This window comes from Andrographis paniculata, unplaced genomic scaffold (genome assembly GCF_009805555.1).
Source record: "Andrographis paniculata isolate CXL003 unplaced genomic scaffold, ASM980555v1 Contig49END, whole genome shotgun sequence".
Classification (NCBI taxonomy): Eukaryota; Viridiplantae; Streptophyta; class Magnoliopsida; order Lamiales; family Acanthaceae; genus Andrographis; species Andrographis paniculata.
The window spans coordinates 3266498-3288954 of record NW_026137583.1 but is presented as its reverse complement, the minus strand read 5'-3'; the positions used below and the strand labels follow the sequence as shown (position 1 = coordinate 3288954).

General features: G+C 35.9%; 1 protein-coding gene across 4 annotated transcripts; it reads left to right on the top strand.

The window, feature by feature from the left end:
* Positions 1 to 594: 594 nt before the first annotated feature.
* Positions 595 to 22251, top strand: LOC127253019 (uncharacterized). 4 transcript variants are annotated; one of them, XM_051277417.1, is made up of 13 exons: positions 595 to 674; positions 1106 to 1296; positions 2131 to 2229; positions 9623 to 9726; positions 10380 to 11170; positions 11257 to 11379; positions 11473 to 11561; positions 11656 to 11856; positions 14041 to 14442; positions 15078 to 15161; positions 15400 to 15588; positions 21554 to 21609; positions 21966 to 22251. In XM_051277417.1, the coding sequence occupies exons 2-11, from the start codon at positions 1162 to 1164 to the stop codon at positions 15439 to 15441; spliced, it is 2070 nt and encodes a 689-aa protein (XP_051133374.1). In that variant the 5' UTR covers positions 595 to 674; positions 1106 to 1161; the 3' UTR covers positions 15442 to 15588; positions 21554 to 21609; positions 21966 to 22251. The 4 variants fall into 4 exon arrangements, with proteins under 4 accessions (XP_051133374.1, XP_051133376.1, XP_051133377.1 ...); XM_051277419.1 differs by lacking the exon at positions 21554 to 21609 and having other exon boundaries at positions 1106 to 1284; XM_051277420.1 differs by lacking the exon at positions 21554 to 21609 and having other exon boundaries at positions 11269 to 11379.
* The last annotated feature ends 206 nt before the right edge of the window (positions 22252 to 22457 follow it).

Sequence of the window (22457 nt, the reverse complement as noted above, 5' to 3'; positions counted from 1 at the left end):
GCCGAGACGAAAAGAATATTATAAAAAATAAATAATAGTAGCTAATAAATTTAATACTCTTAAAGAGAAATAAATTATAGAAATATATACTCCCTCTGTTCCATAACTAAATATCCATTTATTGTTTGCACGTAGTTTTAAAAATATTAGTATTATATTGAGATGTAGTAAGAATAAAGTAAAAATGTCTAAAATACCCCTATTAGTATGTGTGATATAAAGGTATTACATTTGTGTAATATATTGTAAGTTGTAAGAGTATTTATAATGTTAGATAGACAGTTACTTAAAAAAAAGGAAATTGATACTTTGTTATGGGGCGGACTAAAATGGAAAAACAGATACTTTGTTATGGGACGGAGGAAGTATATTTTTTAAAATAATCTTCAAAATACAGAAAAAAAAAAGCATATAAAATATTCTAATATTGAAAGATTCATTTCTTTATTTTTTTTATATTTTTAAAAATATCATATAAAACTTATGTAAACAACACACATATCCATAATAACCACCTTTATTTTTATTATTATAATATTTTTCGTTATAATTAGTAAGGAAAAAAAAAAAGCAAAATAAATAAAACACCTATAATATAAATGGCGCCTTAGATCAATCTCTTCTGCGATCTCTGCTCGTCAGAGGTATTTTCGGGTTCCCATTTTGCTTTTCAGGTGAATTTATCTCAATTTCTTCTCCTTCTTCCTATTACTGCTCTTCATTTGCTTGCGCTTGCACGATTGAAGTTCACGTTGAGTGCTCTTTTTGTTTGTTTGTTTGTTAGATTGCTTTAATTTCGTTGAATCGGTAAACTGCAAAATTTGACGGGTCTAGGAATGTTTGTTGATAATGCTCATGGAATTGCGGGCTGATTGCTTTCTTCTTTCGTCTTGTCTGTCTAAAATAGATCTGATTTTCCAGTCGCAACTAGTTGAGATACGGGCCTGATCGGAAGCAATTTGTTTTACTTTTTTCAATGTGACTGAATATCTTGCGATTAATAGCTCTGTTTATGTATTGAGTGTGCTTTTTAAGGAGATTTTGCGTGTTTCGTGTAATTCTATGAAGTTATTGATGGAGTTTTGATGTTTGAGACTGTTCACAGGAACCGATAGGGTCAGTAGTTGAGGACTATATAGAACGGGAGTAACATTTTTGGTGATGTCTTTTGACGGAGCTGAGAAGCAATGGAAATGTGTGAAGGGAGGCCCAGTTAATTTCCACAAAGTGAGTTCGATTGTTCGCGATATTGGAGAGCCATGTCTTCATCAATCACCTATGAAGGTTGTGTCTGCAGTAAGAATCTGCTGACCATTTCTGTTGCTCTTTCCCACCTATAATGTGGCATGAAACCTATCTATATTAAGCAATGAGATCTTATCAGTAATGTACTCAGGTTGAGGTTGTCCCATTTCAAATGGGAGGACTGATTCATTAATATTTTACGATGTCAATTGTTAAATTCTGAGGGTTTATTTTTATATTTTTTCTGAAGGGAGGAATTGTTTTGTATGTCTTATGGACATCTGGTTGTGGGGTAACATGATATTCTGGTGGTGTTGTAATGGCTTTTATGGAATACAGGATAAAATGTAGCTCTTTCAAAGAAAACCGCACTAATAAAGTCTTTCTCTTTGATTTACTGATTAAAACTCTTGGCTTTATCTAATGTATCGGCCCCGAATTATGTGATCATGATCTCTTAAACAATTAGCTGTAATTACTAGTTATGTATGACCATAATACTGTTACTTCCATCTAAGAAGGCTTTCCACATAATTCTATATGTATCCATGAGACTGAGTATGTAATTTTTTGTACCAAATTTTATTTTGAGTGTATAGATGGTTTCTCATAGTTGTAGTGATCGTAGGAAAATGGTGTCCGTTTATGTCATTTCTACTTCTGAATGTTAATTCCTGCCTAAATATTAAGCCAGTTTGTAATGCTCGGAAGAAAACTAATAATGTACAATTGGCAAATAATGTTCTGCTTCATTATGCAAATAAAATGTTGGTATATAGTCTTTGTTATTCTACTTCAGTGTTGCTTATTTCCGAGAAGATTATTATTGTTTTATTATTCAATGAATATCTATGTGAGACTTTTCTTTGATTTTTAAATTCTTAGATCAACAAAATGCTCAAGCCAGACAAGTGGCAGGCAACCTTTGACAGTGAAGGAAAGATTTATGGTTTTCATAAAGTGTTGAAATTGATTATTCTTGGGGTGAGTGATCTTATAACAGAATTCCATCTTTGGTTTTGTTTTTTTTTTTTTGTTTTCATGCTATAATTTTTGCGGAGTTTGAATTCATTATCCTGTTCATATCATTAACTTTCTGCTATCTTTCTGTTAATTCTTTCAATCAATGCTGTCCTATATAATATCTTAAGGTTGCTACTGTTTCACTTATGTTTTTCTGTCCTTAAGTCAAAGTTTAGTGGTTGTCTTTCACATGCGTATACTAAGAAATGTTCAGGTGGTTTGTATGACATTTATGTATGCTTAAATTTTTGTATGACTAATTAGATAGGCTGTCATTAGCACAATGTGGATAATTTTTCTTAAATAGTAAAGTATGCAGGACAAAAATTAATGGCACAGACATACAGTAATATCCTTATGTGTGTAATTGGTTTCATAACTTTAAATCACAAATGGTTAAAAATCAAAGTAGTGACTTTCCTCTCAAGCAGCTAATTATTTTATTTTGTACGTTTGTTCTGAGTATTGGGCTGCTGCATGATCCAAAAGCCTGAATTCAAGTTACATAAACTGCTTTGTTGAAGCTTATGGTAGGACAATGGTGTGTGTAACGTAGTTAGATGGTGGGATACTTGGTAATAAGAAGTTATAGAATAAACTAATGATTGATACCCCAATAATTGGGCCCATACACTAGTCCAAATACACCAGTCTAGTCAGATTGGTTTAGATCCTGAGAGGGGAAATCTCAAGATAAGAGCATTATTGCCACACATAAAAAACTTCACTATTCCTGGCTTTGCACTCGAGATAAGTGGCATCAATTGATGAATAAGGTTTTCACTTGAAGGGAAGCATGCCCTTGATATCTCCCATTGGTTATGAAGTAGGTCAAAATATGCACTGAGGAGACTATAATGGCTGAAGATGATGGATAGGGGAAAGAATATGCGAACTATGTATCCTTGACCTTGAGATTGTAGAACTTCCGTGACCAATAAGTCCCTGCCCAACAACTTCCAAATGGAAGTGTTTATTGTTAAGTGTAGGCTTCTTTAGGTATTTAACCCTAATGGGCTTAAGAGTTTGGGCCCAATTGTTATTAACTTTTAACCTAGTCTATAAATACCCCCACTTGTACTTGTAAAAATATAGCCGCTTCATATTACAGTAATAAGAAAAGCTTCTTGGTTGCTCTCGTGGATATAGGTCAATAACCTTTATCGGCCGAACGAACCACGTAATCCTTTGTGTTCTATTTTCTTGTTTGTGTGCGTGTGTAAGAGTTAATCCTATAAAGTGGTTCAGAGCGAGGTTCTTCACACGAGTCACACTTGTTCAAGAACAGCAGAACAGACCACAATCAGAGTAGGACAGCAAGACACGTCAGACGGGTCAGATCCGTCAGTCCCGTCAGCGCGTCAGATCCCGGAAGAGCGTCGCACAGTCTACTTGGCAGCCCTGATCGCCGACAGCACGCTGCAAATCTGATCAGACGCATCTCGCAAATTGCAGAATTTGTATTTGCATGATTAAATCATATCTGAGGACGGAAAGATCAAGATTGATAAGTTCGACGGAAAAGATTTTGGTTGGTGGAAGGTGTAAGTCGAGGATTTGCTTTGCCAGAAGGATCTGGATTTGCTTTTGACCGGAAGACAACCTGAGAAGATAAGCGATGATGAATGGACAATCCTTAACAAGAAAACCCTGTCAGCTATCAAATCTACGCTAGCAAAAAACGTTGGACTCACCATTCTGAAGGAGACTACCGCATATGGGCTGATGAAGATGTTGACAAACATGTACGAGAAGCCATCTGCTTCCAACAAGGTATTTTTGATAAGACAATTTATGAATACGAGAATGAAAGAAGGTGTGTCTGTTACATCGCATATAAACGAATTCAATAATATAATATCCCGGTTGTTGTCGGTGAATATTAAGTTTGATGATGAAGTTCAGGCTTTGCTCTTGTTATCCTAATTACCTGAAAGTTGGTCAGGAACAGTCACAGCGGTTAGTAGTTCAGCAGGAAATTCTAAACTCACTTTTGACGGCATTCGTGACTTGATCATTGGAGAGGATATATGAAGGCGAAACTCAGGTGAAACTTCAAGCGTCCTGTTAAGCATGGAAAAAAGAGGCAGAAAGAAAGAAAGAAAAGGGAAATGGCAGAGGACGATCAAATTCCAGAAAGAGGGGTCAGTCAAAGCCAATGAAGGACATTCAATGCTGGAATTGTAAAGAGTATGGGCACTTTAGAAATCACTGCTCAAAACCGTCAGAGCAAAATGAGGTGAATGCCACTGTAGACAACTCAGACGATGCACTCATTTGCTGTGTTGAGAATTCAATTGAGTCGTGGATTATGGATTATGGTGCATCATTCCATGCTACTTTTAGCACGAAGACGATGAAGAATCTACGGACAGGTAACTTTGGTAAAGTTCGTTTGGCTAATAACGACTTTCTTGACATCACAGGGATGGGTGACATAGATCTAAAGACTCCTTCGGACACGATCTGGACGTTGAAGGACGTTAGGGTAATCCCTAATCTTAAGAAAATGCTCATCTCCATTGGGCAGCTGGATGATCAGGGATATAACGTCACGTTTGGAGGAGGGCAATGGAGAATCGTCAAAGGCAATCTCATAATTGCCAGAGGCAAGAAGAGAGGTACTCTATACATGGCCGATGTCTCTGAAAATGAAGCGAATGCAGTAACCAACAAGCAAAGTCTATCTGTTTTGTGGCACCAACGACTTGGCCACATTAGCATAAAAAGAACGAAGATGTGTGTCGCAAGAGGAAAACTTCCAGATCTAAAGAGGGTGGATTCCGAGTTTTGTGAGCCCTGTGTGCTTGGCAAGAAAAAGAAAGTTTCTTTTGCAAAGACAGGGCAGACACGGAAAGCTCAAAAGTTGGAATTAGTTCACTCTGATGTCTATGGACCAACACCAGTCTTTTCCTTTGGCGGATCAAACTAATATGTAACGTTCATTGATGATTCAACACGAAAGGTACGGGTCTATTTTTTAAAAAACAAGTATGAAGTTTTCAATACTTTCAAGAAATGGAAGACTGTTGTTGAATTAGAAAATAACTTGAAGGTGAAGTGCTTGAAATCGGATAATGGAGGTGAATACATCAGCACAGAGTTCACCGAGTATTGTGCTGAATACGGGATCCGGATGATCAAAACTGTCCCAGACACTCCTCAGCAGAACAAAGTGGCAGAAAGGATGAATAGAACACTGAATGAGAGGGCCAGAAGCATGAGATTGAATGTTGGACTTCCAAAGGCGTTCTGGGCCGATGCAGTTAACACTGCTGCCTATCTTATCAACCGAGGACCATCAGTGCCATTGGGTTTCAAGATACCCAAAGAAGAGTGGAAAAGAGAAACAGTAAAGTATGAACACTTGAGAGTGTTCGGATGCAGTGCCTATGATCTGACAAGAGATGGTGACAAGTTTGATGCCAAGGCCAGAAAATACACCTTCATCGGATACGGAGGAGACAAGATGGGCTATCGGCTATGGGACTTTGAAAGTAAAAAGGTTGTCAGAAGCAAGTATGCCACATTCAATGAGGCTGAACTTTTCAAAAACAGAAGCACAGAAAGTCCAAAAGTTGCGAAAGAACAGGTTGAGTTCGACAGTGATGTTATCGGAACCAGAGAGTCAGTGGGTTCTCAAGACAGTGGGAGTCAGGAGAATGAATCCAGTACTGACGAGTTTAAAGGCAATCAAGGGGGCTTTGTTGACAGTGAGATTTTGGAGGAGGAAGGACCTCATTCACCAATGCAGCCGCAACCAACCAAGTCCCAATGGGTCAGGAGATCCATTAGAGTTACCAAACCTCCAGCGAGATATGATCCTAGTGTAAACTATCTCCTTCTGACTGAAAATGGTGAACTAGAAAATTATCCAGCGAGATATGATCCTAGTGTAAACTATCTCCTTCTGACTGAAAATGGTGAACTAGAAAATTATCATGAAACAGTTAAGCAGAATGATTCGATTAAGTGGAGCAGGTCATGAAAGAAGAGACGAGTTCCTTGCACAAAAACAAGACATGGATTTTGACTAAACTTTCTTCTGACAATGAGGCACTTCAAAATAAACGGGTATTCAAAATCAAGGATGAACCAGATGGGTCGAAAAGGTACAAAGCTCGCTTAGTGGTTAAAGGATTTCAACGGAAAAAAAAGAGTAGACTACACTGAAATCTTCTCTCCACTAGTAAGGATGACCATTATCAGATTGGTTTTCAGTATTGTAGCTTCAGAGGGCTTACATCTAGAGCAACTGGATGTTAAGACAACATTTCTACATGGTGATCTCGATGAGAATATTTACATGGTACAACCTAAGGGGTTCCAGGTTGCTGGTAAGGAGAATTGGGTCTGCAAGCTGAAGAACAACTTATATGGTCTAAAACAAGCCCCCAGGCAATGGAACTTGAAGATCGACAACTTCATGGTGAAAATGGGGTGCAAGAGATGCGAAATGGACCATTGCTGCTATATGAAGAAGTTTAAGGATTCCTACATCATTCTACTTCTCTACGTGGATGATATATTGATAGCCGCTGCAGATATGACAAAAATCAATAAGTTAAAAGCAACAAATGTCTGAGGCATTCGAGATGAAAGACTTAGGTCCAGCCAAACAGATACTTGAGATGAGTATAATCAGAAACAAGGATGGCACTTTGACACTATCTCAGGAGAATTATATCGGGAAAGTGTTACAGAAGTTCAACATGAATAGTGAGAAGACTAAGCCGAGAAACACACCTTTGGGAAGCCACTTCAAGCTTACAAAAGATCAGTCTCCGAGAACAGACAAAGAAAAGGCAGATATGGCTAAAGTCCCTTATGCATCTGTAGTTGGTAGCCTCATGTATGCGATGGTGTGCACGAGACCAGACATTGCTCATGCAGTCGGGGTTGTTAGTCGCTACATGTCAAATCCGGGGAGAGAACATTGGGAAGCCGTCAAGTGGATACTAAGGTATTTTTAAAGGGTACTTCAAGATGAAGTTATGTGTCAGAGGCAAAGATGCGATTCTCAGAGGGTATTCAGCTGCTGATCTGGTTGGATGCAAAGAGACATTTAAGAGCACTACAGGGTACATCTTCACGGTGGGAGGAACTGCAGTTAGCTGGGTGTCTAAACTTCAGAAAAGTGTGGCGCTTTCGACAACAGAAACTGAGTATATGGAAGTTGTTGAGGCCAGCAAAGAGTTAGTTTGGCTAAAGAACTTTCTCCTGGAGTTGGATAAAAGGCAGACGGATTATTCACTACACTGTGACAATGAAAGTGCAGCAAAACTTGTCACGAACCCGGTCTATCATGGAAAAATGAAGCATATTGGGATGCGATATCACTTTATCAGAGGATTGATAAGTGAAGGGACGATGAAGTTGAAAAACATCTCAAGTGCTATGAATCCAGCAGATATGTTCACAAAGACTGTGACGCTGGACAAGCTGAAGTTATGCATGACTTCAGCTGGTCTTCATGAGAAATGATGAGAAGACCGGGACAATCAAGTGAAGTTGAGGATTTTACGGAAGTACAATAGAGCGCAGATGTTTCGAAGCCTTCAAGTGGGAGATTGTTAAGTGTAGGCTTCTTTAGGTATTTAACCTTAATGGGCTTAAGAGTTTGAGCCCAATTGTTATTGACCCTAAACCTAGTTTATAAATTCCCCCTCTTGTACTTGTGAAAATATAGCCGCCTCATATTACAGTAATAAGAAAAGCTTCTTGGTTGCCCCCGTGGACGTAGGTCGATAACCTTTATCAGCCGGACCACGTAATCCTTTGTGTTCTACTTTCTTGTTTGTGTGCGTGTGTGAGAGTTAATCCTAATATTTATTCCATGTGAAGGATTTCTCTTCCAAATAAAAGGACATGGTGTCAAATTATTAACTTTGCTAAACCCATTTGCTCGCAGCAAGAGAGACAGAAAAAAAAAGAAAAAAGGATCCTGTTCAATGTTGGTCTTCAAATTACTATGTCAGGTTCTGAGTAATATAATTCGGGTTGAAAGACTCTATAAGTTTATTTACATATCCTTTTCCCATTCAAACGGTTGAGGACACAGCTTGATATCGCAATTCCAGATCCCACCTTTTCCCAAAGTTGTAAACTAGACCTTGTTTGAAACAGTTGAGTGCAAAAACATGCCGAAATCCACTTTTAATATTCTGTAAAGAGAAGCCCAAGATTTTTCCCATAAATTGATTTACTTTCATTTCTGGCCCATAATTGAAAGTTCTTTGCCAACCCATTTATCTTCTGACACAAAGATGAACTTTGTTGTGTCTAAGCACAAGCACTAGATCAGCATTGATCAATTTTTTGAAGGGCTAGATAGAATCGATTTCAGCTTTATATTTTCCACATCCATCCTTCTTTCAGAGGACACTCGAATCCTGAAAGTGCCACACCAATGAACAAGGAGAGCTTGATTTAGTACTAGAATTGACATAAGGCCAATTCCACCAAAGATTTCCTAGTGCCGAGAGACTCTCGACAATTCTTTTTGTGCTTTACATTTTCTCTTCATCCCTTTCTTTACATAAGACATTTAAGGTAGGGTTTGGAATGTAAAAAATTGTATATTTTATCCTAACATTTACTAAGGAATACTTCATAATTGTGAACCCAGTGAAATTAAATAAGTTTGATTGTTCCATTTTCAAGACTCTGATAATGGATAGCCTTCAATGAAAGTTGAAAAATACCTTGTAGTATTATTTCTCACCTAAATATGTAAAAGTGGTATGAAAAAAGCAGTTGGAGCTTGGAATGTTGCATTATGCCCATTGACCTGACAACATTATCTGTGTATAAAGCCAATACCGATACTCAAAACACGCAAGCATTTAAGGGAGATCCTGGATTTTTTTTTTTTTTTTTATCATTTTTTTTATTATTATTTTTATTATTTTTTAGTAGAACTTTGCTAGAAGTTTTAATAGAGGTGAGCAGGTTTTGATTTGGCCATGGTTTTAGCAAAATATATATCCGATGCAGGACATGCAAACCTTTGTCATCCCCTTAATCTGACGCCAAATGAAAATTGAATGTGGGGAACTCATCTATAACTGAAGCAACCGTTGCTTATGCCATTACTGCTCTTCCTTTTAAGTATTTAACTAGAATGTTGTTTTGAATGTAATTCATGGGGTGGGAGATTTTTTCTATGTAGTTGATACTGCTCTTTTAGATTTGTGTTTTGGTGTCCTGAGTTGTGTATCTGTTTTTCACGCCTCAGTAAATTCTTTGTGTATCCTCAGAAAACATGGGACAGGTTTTGACAATTTCCTATCCTAGCATTCTACATGTGAAAATCTAATATTTTGTTTGCTTAAGTTCCATTATTGTTTGGCAGGGTGTGGATCCATCCATAAGACCTGAAGTTTGGGAATTTCTTTTGGGTTGTTATTCTTTGAGTAGCACTTCTGAATATCGGAGGCAATTAAGGACAGCTAGAAGGTGCAATTATTCTACTTGCTTCTTTAATTCAAGTACTTCCTAATGATTGTTTTGTATCTCTGCTACAGATGACTTTAAATGAAAGTGCTATTATCATTGATTCAGACTATTAATCTTGATAATGTTGATCACAGTATTTATCTTTACAAGAACTTTCATGTCTTGCAAAGAAAATTAATGAACTTTTTATTTTATTTGTTGATATTAAAATAATGAAAACACGGATGTGAATATGGTTTAAATATTGCAGACTAAATGAAAATTATTAGTTGGCTGAGGTACAATATATTGGCCATGGGAAGTTGTGGATTATGTATATAAAGATGTTATGTACTAACTTTTTGGAGGGTAAAGTAACACCTAAACATTGGTATATCTCTTGACTTACTGATTTTTTGTTTCCAATCTCTATCCCAGTTCATCTGTGATATGTTTAAATGATTCAGTTGCCCTTGACCCCAATAAGATATTTCTCTGCTATCTGTTTGGCTGAAACTTTGTTCTCTGTTTTCCTTTGTTGGCAGCCATTATTTATACTGTATTTTTCTTTACAAACAATGAATCTTGAAATTTCTTAATTTTAGACGCTATTATGGGATGCCATCCTGTATCTTCTAGTCCTGCTAGTTGATTAACTGCAAATAGCTTTACAGGGAACGGTATAGAGACCTTGTAAAGCAATGTCAACTGATGCACCCTAGCATAGGTACTGGTTCTCTAGCCTTTGTTGGGTCTAAAGTCATGGACATGAGGATGAGCTCCAAAGACGATGGAACAAGACCCTCAGAAGTCCAAAGTGGACAGAAATCAGAAGCATGTAAAGAAATAGATGATAACGGAGTTGTGAATAGAAAATGTGCCGATACATCTTATATAAATCAAGAACAAAGATATAGTGATTTTTCTGACCTTGTAACTGTACGGGAAAGTACGATGGGAGGAGCATATGATTCTTCTGGTCCTCTACCTTCTGAGCCATGCAATGGTAGTTTGGCAGATGCTCATGGCACACACAAGTTGGATGTTGCCGCTGAAAGTTTCTTGGATTTTCATGATTTACTTGTTACGGATTTATTTGATGACAGTAACAAAGATAGGGACATAGTTAAGTTACATGAGAAGAAATGCTCAGCACACCATAATTTGGGATATAAAGATGAGCACATGCATAGTTTTCGGATTAACAATAATGCTGATCTTATAGCGGAATCTAGTATCTTTCCATCTAATGAAGTCTCACAATATGCCGACTCTAAAAGTGAAATTACTCACTGTGATTTGCATGAGACTCGGTCACAAAATTTGGAGTATGAAGCAGAAATGCTTAGCGGGCTTAAAATATCTGATGGACCAGAAACACCACCGAAACTTATGACTGCTTCTCAAGGAGGAATTGTCAGTGAAGACAGAGTATCTGAATGGCTTTGGACACTACACCGAATAGGTAAATAAAACTTGCATTATACTCTTTCATTAGTTAACAGATCCGCAATTCTACACTCTAAAAGTGTGATTATTTTATTTTTTAAGTTGTTGATGTAGTAAGAACAGATAGCCATCTTGAGTTTTATGAGGACACCAAAAATTTGGCCAGGATGTCAGATATTCTTGCTGTCTACGCCTGGGTTGATCCAGGAACAGGATATTGCCAAGGTTCTACTTTTTTACTTTTGTTTAATTTTTTTAAAAATCTCTTTTATGAAAGATAAGTGATTCGGTCTAAGTTCAGATTCTTCATAACTGCAGGCATGAGTGATTTGTTATCTCCCTTTGTTGTCCTTTTTGATGATAATGCTGATGCATTCTGGTGCTTTGAGATGCTTTTAAGAAGAATGGTATGTGTGTTCCAAAATTTACTTGACGTCTTCTTTTTGTAATTTGTTATTCTGCAGTTCTCTTTGTTTAAACATGTAAAACATTATTCCTCAGCGGGAGAACTTTAAGATGGAAGGACCAACTGGTGTAATGAAGCAGTTGCAAGCTTTATGGCATATATTAGAACTTACAGACAGAGAGATGTTTTCTCATCTATCTCTTATAGGTGCTGAAAGTCTTCACTTTGCTTTTCGCATGCTGCTGGTGCTCTTTCGACGGGAACTAACTTTCAGCGAAGCCCTTTGTATGTGGGAGGTGTGTTTGTGAACATATTTTCATTTTTTTTTTCTTGTTATTTATTGATCTTAGCTACATTTCATTAACTAAACACGTGTTCACAAAAACCTACTCTAAAACGTGTCTTTCCATTTCTTCGTTATACGAATATGATTATCTTAAACTTATTATTGACCAGATCCTAATCTAATTAGTATCTCTATTTGAAAATTATACTTACATGCATAACAATTATAAATTTATTTATTACCACTCTAATAATATAATATAATCGTGAATAATTACCAGCTATTGCATTTATTCTTAAAAAGATTAAAGCAACTTTATTGTTAAATGTTGTCCCACATAGGAAAATGTTGGGAGTTCCACCTTGTTTACAAGGGTGAAGGGAAACTCTTTTTATTACCAGTTGGTTTTGAGATGGAAACCTGCATACCTTCTTTAATATGGTATCGGAGCTGGGACGTCCAGTGTTCGAGTCCCACCGCCTCCTCTTCGTCCTCATTCACATGTTAGTTGACTTCCGTATAAATAAATGATGCTTATCTTTTTAAATTTTTAGGTAAAATGATCATTTAAAATGGTATTAGAACCATATGCCCTTATTGGTATGGATCTAGGGGGAGTATTAAATAATATCCCACAGAGGAAAATGTTGGGAGTCTCCTCTTATTATCAATTGGTTTTGAGATAGAGCCCTGGATCCCTTCTTTAACATGTGATTCTTCCTTTAACCTTATGTTAATCTGTTTTGCAAACACCAATCTTGTACCCAGATTTCTCTTCATTCACAATTTTCTAAAACAGCCAATTTGGAGATATCTAAAATCGATGTCTGTGTTCTTTTACAGTTTGGTTTTGGTTTTTTAGTTTTGGTTATTGGTTTGAATGTGGTGTTTTGTGAGAAGCAATGGTGAATTTTTTATAGGGAATCATGCTGGTTGCATTGTAAAAAGAACTTAGTTCAAACTCCAAAAGAACAGATTCAATGCTTTTGTAAACCATTACCACAACACCTATGTTTCTGTATGTCTTGTACTCATGTAATTTTAAGTGTGTAGCTGACATTTAAGATTTAGTCAAGAATTAAATCATGATTTTTGCTTCCATTCTTATCCCAATATTTGTTGCAACTTTGTAGTGGGAATGATCGATCATCTTTTGGCATCCCCATTCCCACAAGCTTATTTCTATGACTTAGGGAATATGTATGTATATTTTTAATTTGGATAATACAATTAATATAATATGCAAATGTGACTTTTGTTAAATGCTAGGATTATACACGGTAATTAATTTTAAAATTATATTATATATATATAAATAATTTCAATACTTCTCCTTCGTTCCATTTGCCTATTAGCCAGGTCGACATTTTTTTTTTCTTTTTAAAATTTATTTGATTTTATTTTTTTGGATAGTAATATATAATTTTATTAATAGAAAGAGAGTTACATAGATCCAAAAGCCAAGGTAAGAACAGAAAACAAGTTAGAGAGAAGCAGAAAAACAGTAAGTGGAAAAAGACAGAGGGCGGGATGATGGGAATAAACAGATGTTGGATAATCTACGTTTCATTTCTAATTGATCTCATTCTCAATTAAATACATTGTTACATGTTTTGAGTTTGCAAATGAAATCCAAATTGAATGGATGTTGATCTCAATTAAAAAAAACAGAAAGGTTGTGTTTCTTTGTGAATTTGGATTTTTGGATTTGGACTTTTTAATGGTAAAAGTTTGAATATGAATAGTTATTTGATGTGATATAAATAGATATTGATGTGATATTTTGAATGTAAAATTAATTTCAAGAGAAATGTAAAAATTGAAAAAATAGTTGTCTAATTAGATATTTTTGGAGAAAACAAATTAAGTGAATTGGAAAAATCTTATGATCTACACGATTTCACCGGTAAATACTGTGCAACATCTAGAAACTGCAAATGATCAGTTACATTCTGCTAGAGCTAATGAAGTTTACAGTGACGTTCTGGAAGTAAGATTGTGTATTATAATTGGTTGACAACAACTGAAATTTGTTGCTATTTTTTAATAAATTGAATGCATCATGTTTCAAGACTTACTTCTTATGTCTAATCTTGTGAAGTTGTGTAGCATCTCTTGATATATCCAATATATAATTTTATGAATTATGCTTTTGTTAAAACAAAATTCTATGCATATGTATTTTCTCATGCAGATGATCTGGGCTGCAGATTTTGATGCATCTTTGACATGTCTTCTGGCTGAGAACTGCCCAGAAGTATTGGCTATACAGTTACCTAAGGAAGCAGAAGCTGAATCTATTGAAGAGACCATTGAAGCTCATTCTGTTGGTTCAAAGGGTAGCTTTCCAGCAAAACATGCTTTTGTAGGATGCTCCATCTCTGACAGCAATAGAATCAGAACCATTTCTGCTAGACCATTCTGTGGATTGACAAAAACTTTCTGGACAAAGAATGACCATTTTAAGATTCGTACTCTCTTATCGTCAACAAGAAATGGTGATGATGAACTTCCCGTTTTTTGTGTCGCGGCTATTCTTGTTATGAACCGTCAGAAAATTGTCAGAGAAACTCACTCAATTGATGACCTAATAAAGGTATGTCGAATATCTCATTGCAATAATGCCTATTCGAGTCTTTATGTTCTAGTGATAGAAGTCCCACTTTTGCGTAAAGAATGTTGGAACGAATTTTTAGGTTTAGATGTCTATAAATTCCTACCTTAATTAATTTTGAATTTTGATGTCTAAATTCTACCCTGATTATTAAGTATTTATTCTCAACGAGGATGATTAGCATCACTTCTTGTTACTCTTCATCCTTATAGTTTCATCTATTGCTTAATCAAATACGTGGAGATAGTTGAAGGAGTCTTGTTCATATATATGGACTCTTATGCTTTAATCACTTATCAATCATAGCCTGATATAACCCATAATTCCCTCAATTTCCGGTGTTACTAGTTTGTACTTCAAGCATGAGGCAGTTGTGTTCATGCATGTTTTGTGATAGTATGTGTACCCTTCTCATGCCCTTATAAGATTTACTTGTACATCAGCATGGGTTTAATTGATAATCCTGCGAAACTGTCCCCAGTTGTGTGTGAGAAGTTAAAGTGGTTGAACTTGTTAGCTTCTGGTTACTCAGATCTTTTATCCAGTTCTGGTTTATTAAATTAAAGTTGATCAAAATTTCCTTTGATGTAGAATAATGTTTGTAATATACTTTTCAGGTTTTTAATGATAATATTTTGAAGATCAGAGTCAAAAGATGTGTACGTATTGCCATGAAATTACGAAAGAAGTACTTTTACAAGGTATGCTTGATTAGTTGTCTATCTTGTCAAATTGGTGCATGTTCTGAGTGGAGTTATTTGACATTGTGTAGTTCATGATATATTTATCTTCGTTTTCATGTGTTTGTACCATGATTACACTAAAAGTATCAAAGTGACATTTTACATCCTATCTTGGTTTAGAAATTTAATATAATATTTTACATTCATTCATTCAACTAGCATAAGGACGCTAAATATGTACTTCATATTGTTACAGTTGATCAAGAGTAGGAGTCCAGTGGTTCATAATGGTAGATAAATTCCAGTTTCTTCCTTTCAATTGTGATGGCAATTGCTTTTAGATCAGTGTATCTGCTGATTATATGATAGCCACTTCCTGGGTGGAAGATTTTGTCTTTATGGGCATCTGTCACGTGGCTTGAAAAGCGTCAAATCTATTCCGAAGGTATTGATCTCTCTTGAATCCTTGATTTCTCTCTCTCTGCAATGTTTTATTGCAGTTGGAACTGCTAATTATTACTACTTGTTATGTGTTCTATGCATCTCTAGTGTTCTTAGTGAAGTATTTTGCTAATGGTGACATTATTGAATTACTAATATACACACGGTAGTGCTGGTACATAGTCAATGTAGTGAAGCTTTTTTTTTTTTTTTTTTTTTTTTTTTTTTTTTTTTTTTCTTTTACACAATATAGTGCAGATGTTTTTATTTTATTTATTTATTTTTTAATTGTTTTACTTAAGCATTGCTATATCCTGTATTCTTAGTGATGACATTTATTTCTGTGTCGGCTACATGCTATATCTATTGAACACTTATGCTCTTACTAAGATTTGTGCTCAAGAGGATTAACAGATGTTACTAACATTTTGCATTTGAATGTCAGTTATGCCTGTCTTAACATGTTTATATGGTTGTTGATACTTAGTTACTGTAGTGACAATGCTTTTTGGGAATGAGTCTGTCTTAAAATGCATAATTTAATAAAATCTGCACTATGTTAGTATTTTTCAGTATGTGATATTTTAAGCGATCATGCCTACTTGGATAATCCAATGTTGAAGTTATCGTGCCTAGAATATTCACTTAAGTACTATATTTGTAATTTGTTAAATCCTAAATTGTTAGTGAAGAATGCATTGCATAACTGACATGTCTTATTTGAGAGGATCCCAAGAGGCTTTGAAGAAATTTAAGTTGAAACCATCAAGCCAAGGGCTAGCATAAGGAGAGGGCCTTATAGATTTCTGTTAGTGAGAAAAGGTTGTGCAAGATTCTTCAAATTAGCCTGGAAATTGAATGAAATTCAACTGACATTGAAGTTTACAAGAAATGCTGGAAAACATCCATATTAACATTAACAACTGAGAAGCTCAATCCCCCTCACACAGAGAAAGTTTGTTTGCATTGTTTCCTTTATTTGCTTTAAGGGAGGATCATCAAGGAGGTTGGACATTCAGTTTGAAGGTGGGACAACAGAACTTTATACCCTTCAATGTAATCCTTATGGCGAATGATCTTGTCGTGATAATACTTTGTTCGCTCTCTGTACAACTTGACATTCTCATATGCAAGGAAGCAAAATTAAGTCGAATCCATCACTTCCTTGTTTGCTTTTTCTAAGCTGGTAGTAAGTCGAAAGTACAAGAATTTAATCGCCCAATAAGCTCTCTATTCCAATTCCAACGGAAGATGACATTATTTCCAAAACTGAGGCCATATAATAAGATCCAATCAGTCCTAGATGGTCGTTTCTTCTTCTAGTATAGACCTTGACCTTGCCCGACTCCATAACAACTCCATCGCTTTTGAAAACCATCTTGTCCTCAAGGCAGAAGTCGAAAAACTAGATGCTTAATTCCTACTCAGTAAGCCAAGTTGAATCCTATTATGTTAGTCTGTGCCAACATATCAAAACCTAAGGAATGAACTTGCTGTCTCGCCTCTACCGCCATCTGCTCGGGCTCAGTGGATCCAACACCTCATCTTCTGTCCATCCCTCGATATTGTCCATCTCTTTGAGCTCGGCCACCCAATTTGTGTCTGGGTTTACCACACAAGTTCAAAGGGATTTGCTGATACACTTATGCGATGGTGCATAAGGCTCCTTGTAACGATAACAAAGTCGCTTAGATTGACACTCGCGATACTCTTCACGACTTAGTTCCCGGAGAGGGACTCGCCCGGAGGACTGGTCTGATGCGGCCGGGTGCCCGCCTGTGGAGCTGCTGTCCTTGCCTGGTCTACTGCTCCCGAAGCTACTCCCAAGACTAAAGAGACCTACGGATGGCCCAGTCTGCACCCCACCACTAAGGTGGGAACTCGTAGACTGTCCAGGCGGTTGATATGTTGTGGCAAAACCAACATTAAATTCCCACTCAATGCTGCGGCTGATCTGGATAGCTGAATCCAAATCTTTGGGGTCTAGCGTCCTCAGACGATTATGGATGTTCTGCTGCAATCTCCCATGAAGTATCCGAGGTAGTGCTCATCCGTTAAGTCTGGAACCTATGTTGTTAGTTGGATAAACTCGTTGATATACTGATCAACTTCCTTTTTTTGTCGAAGTGTGGCAAGGTGCTCATAGCGGCTTCCTACGACGATCATCAAAACGAATATTGGGGCTCGGGAAAACTCCGCCTAAGTGGCAACTGGATGACGAAAGTGTTGCCATCGAGACCAGTGCTGCGCTATGCCTTCCATGGCGATGCGCGCTAACACCACCTTGAGTTCTTCTTGCACTTGGTGGAGTTCAAACTGTTGCTCGGCGAGAGCAACCCAACCAATAAGCTCCGTCCCATCAAACAACGGTAGTTTGACTTCTGAGAGTAGCGGGGTGGCGAAGTCTCGTGGTAGTCAGGCCCCCCAATGGTAGAGAATCCGACGCAAGCAGAAGCAACTTCATGGGTGGTGACGTTGGGGGTGCCGGAAATCGCATCGATAGCTGACCCACCGACGTATTAGCATCAGCAGTGGCACTGACACTGACACTACCGACCGCTGCCGTAATTGTTGCGAGCAACTCTTGCTGCAACGACGCCATCTGATTCGTGTTCAGTGCTTCTAAAGTCTCAAGCTTGGCGGAAAAATCATGGCAGATCTGATTTTACCTACTCCTGTATTTCCCCAAAAGGCTGATTCCAGTAGCTCGAATCGTTGTGTTTATTAGAGAGGCATGATTCTGTCAGTAACGATATGACAGGTTGAATCAAATTGTTATAACTTAGGGTTTATAAAAAAAGATAACTTTATTCGAATCAATAAAAATATAAAACCACAGAGCAAAATCAATTTGCTCTGTAATCAAAACCAAAATAATAAGTGCCTTCCCGAATATGACCTAGATGCACCCTATGTATAGATGGGCTCATAGACCAAGCCCAAGACTCATAATTCAAGAACTAAATATGAAATAAAATAATAAGAGAAATAATAATTATTGACAAATTCCTCAGTCTTGTGCCACGAGCAGTCCTAGATGGTCCTTCTTTCTCTATTAGTATAGACCTTGACCTTACCTGACTCCATAACAGTAACACTATTTGTGTTGGAACTCGTCATCCAGTTACAAGCTGCAGCCTAAAAAATTCACCCTTTCCATTGGTTTCATCAATAAATTCTCCTTTCTTTTGCACTACCTGTGTTGGCCACCCCCATTTGCCATAGCCTGCATCAAGTAATTTCAAAACTTCTTTCTTCACTACTCCTTTGTTGACGTCATTGTTGAGTCTCTTCAGCTGTCTGCATGATTTCTTATTGTCCTCCGGTTAGATGCTATGTATACAAATGCAGGATTGATTACCTTCATGTCGCCTATCTTCCATGCAATTGAATCCTCATCTCTTCACAATATTTCAATTAATTGCTCCTCCCGATCTAGGTTAAGTGAGCTGGCAACGGTAACTGGTAATTTCTAGAACACTTATATCAGATTCCTAGGGAGCTTTTTGAGTTCTCTCTTTTACTTGTTTTCACTTTCCCCAATCTGATTTTCTTCAATGTGTTCACAAAATGGGGTTATTATTTCAGGATTGATTTTGCCATTGATGAGTTTTGCCTTTTCCATTTATTCATTTTCTTGTCATCAGTTGATTCTTCTGATTTGTGTGTTCACACTTGGAATAAATCAGAGGCTAGTGAAATTTCAAATTCTAGTTGATTATTTCATTCAAAGCAGCAATCCTCATTTTGATTCTGAGGTTGTAACATGGCATCTTGCATGAGAAATGTGATTTGGTCCTCGCCAACCCTTAGAGTGAGTTTGCCCTTGGCAAATGTTTGCTTGAACTGTGGCTAAGAACAGCCTGCCAAGAAAGTGGAGTTTCTCAGCCATCGTAAATTTTCATGATAACAAAATCTGCAGGACAAACAAATTTATTCACTTGCACTAATATGTCAAATATGATTCCCTTCATAATTCAACAAACTTGTCAGCTAATTGCACAATGGTTTTGCAAGGACTCAATTTGTACATTTCTAACTTTCTAAACAATGAATAAGGCAAGAGAATAATGGTAGCTCCTTAGTCCACACACTGGCTTTTTCGAAGTTAAATTTCCTATTTCACAAACTATCATAAAGCTTTCAGGATTGCTAATTTTTTTGGGGAAGGTCTTTATGGAAAACAAAACTACATGTTCCTTCTAACTGGATTGTTACTACCTCTTCAGAAAAGGCTCGCTATTTATTAAATGCATCCTTGATAAAATTAGCATATGCAAGCATCTGTAAAAAAGCATCATAAAAAAATATCGTAGTCTATAAATTCTGGAACAAGTGCACAAACTATCAAAACCTTTCTGGTCAGCTTTCTTCTTGACTGTCGTGGATATGAAACATGTGAAGACTTTAGAACAATTATTAGAGATCATCAGATCACCACTGTCACATCACATGTGGTAGGATTCTTGAATTATGCCTCTGTATCAAAATGTTCCCCATCATAACCTTTTAGCATATCCGTCGCAGTGCAAATTATAAATTTGGCAGTTTTTTCACTAAATGCAGACTCATTTGTATGGATATAGTTGTTTTTGTATCTCGTATCTACCTCTATGTCTCTAAATAGTTTTCTTTATCGGTAATATTATTTTTACTCTCAATAATAGTTTTAGTAGTATTATTATTATTTAAATGAATAAAAAGTAGCTTAGAAGATTTATGTAGCGGAATTTCCATTGTTCTTTATACTGTCAGGATGTTCTTAGAAATCTTGTCAAACCATACGTATAGAAAGGAGCCATACTATTAGCAGAAATTTTGAGCTCATCATATATGTAATGCAGCCAAGGTTGGGATCAATAAAAAATGGAAGAATAGTCCTTATAGTACCATATGTTGGAAGATTTTAGTTTCTGCACATCTCTTTTTTCATTTAAGTAAAACAAGTCCAGTCTGTTTCAGGTTTATATTGAGTAGATTTACGAAGTATCGTTGGTATTAATTATTTAATTTCATATGTAGTTATAATTTATACCATACTTTAGTATGTTCAGCATAATTCTAGTACTCTAGTTACTTGGATTCTAGGTAATAGTATTACCTTTCTTCATATTGTTTTCATGCGCTTTCCTCTATAAGTGAAGTGGTAGTTGTACTTGTTTAATGAAAACTCCTTTGTTTTAATCACATCCTAATGACTGCATTAATGAATAAATATGCTATCATTAAGTATTACTTTAAGAATTCTTGAATATATTATCTAAATGTTCGGAAGTGAACTATATCAGTCACTGCCTTTGGGCATGAATTTTTATTGTGCATAATTATATTTATATCCTCAAATGTTGAAAGTAGAATTACCTTTGAGATGTGAAGAATTAAGTTGTAGAAATAGTTTATATCAAGGACATGGAATTATCTGGCTAGTAGTGTATAATTGGCATTGAGGGTATATTTAGAAATGCTATTTTCACATATAATTGCGTAAATTCTTTGTGATAGATTTTTTTTTTTTTTTTTTGCTTATTTATTTATTTATTTAAGTAAAAATGTTGTTGGATGTGATGTTTTATATGGAATAGGAGTGCTGGGTGTGATATACTTGGAGGAAAATAAAAGGTTGAATAAAAAAATCAATAGTAAAAATAATACAAAAGAATACACCTTTAGCTTTTATTATAATTCCAGTGTATTTGGGAAGATTTGGTTTTTGTTTTGTATTTAAATAATGTTTGATTTTGTGATACGAAAATAATATATGGTTTGGTAAACGGTCCAAATATTAAAAAATATATTCAGTGCACCATGATTACTTGCAGATTGTGATATTCTCTAAAGTTTGTAACATGATATTCTCTAAAGATTGTGACATTCTTTAAAGTTTGCAACATGACATTTGGTTCTTGTCTTCGTAAGTTTGTAACATGATATTCTCCAAATATTGTGATATTCTCTTAACCTCTTCACAGTTACAAAATTGTTACAATTCCAAATCTGGTTACAAATTTTGCAATTCTGCATCGAGGTTGGTCTAATACCTGTTTCCATTGAATTGTGTTGCCCTATTGTTTTAAATTTTTGACGGTATATGGCCAATGTAAATGGCTTATGAAATGGTGCAAAGCCTTCAATAAAAGTTTTCAAACTCAGATTCATACTATTGAAAATGAATTGGTTTAGAACATTTTAGAGACTGTTATACATATATAGAAATCACTTCTCTTTCTTCGATAAAATCAATTACAAAATCGTCACTGCTAACTTGTTTTACTTGTATATATGAAATGGGAACAATTTAGGAAGTATGGTTTTGGTACTTTGCTCGTTTCTTGACTGAGAATAAACCGTCTGTGATGGTTTCTTTTTCTTCTTTCACCTCAGGAGGAATGCTTTTCTCTGCATGATCTCTCACAGAAAAAAGCTACTGAAGTTCGAATAGATGCCACATTCAACAATTGTTACTTACAATGAGAAATGTATCATAGATTTGATTTTGTTAAAACTTCATCGATGATCCAAGTGAGATGCATAAAACTTGCAACTCAGATGCTAATTTTCTTTTAGATTCCATGAATCACATCATATAAGAAACTTTGATCTCTTTGTGTATCTTGTGCACAATATGATAGTTCTTTCCATTACAATTTTTCTTATTTTCTTGGTGGAATTTCTTTCGTCTGCAAAGTCGAATCTTTCTCGCAAGTAAAAACTTATTGCTTTAGCAATTTGGGGGTAGATCAAAACTTTTAAGGGTTTTCTTTTTTTTGATAAGGAACTTTTAGAAGTAATTTTTTTTTTAGTATATTTGTAATTTAAGTAAAAGTTAGGGTATTGTGATATTAATTTATAATTTATAATTTTTTTATTTTTAAA

What these genes read in the sequence shown, in the direction of transcription:
- LOC127253019 (XM_051277416.1), top strand. Translation starts at nt 1,162, where the DNA reads ATGTCTTTTGACGGAGCTGAGAAGCAATGGAAATGTGTGAAGGGAGGC. An exon ending in CTATGAAGGTTGTGTCTGCA is followed by an intron (nt 1,297 to 2,130) that starts GTAAGAATCTGC and finishes TTAAATTCTTAG; the next exon opens with ATCAACAAAATGCTCAAGCC. An exon ending in GAAAGAAGTACTTTTACAAG is followed by an intron (nt 15,162 to 15,399) that starts GTATGCTTGATT and finishes ATATTGTTACAG; the next exon opens with TTGATCAAGAGTAGGAGTCC.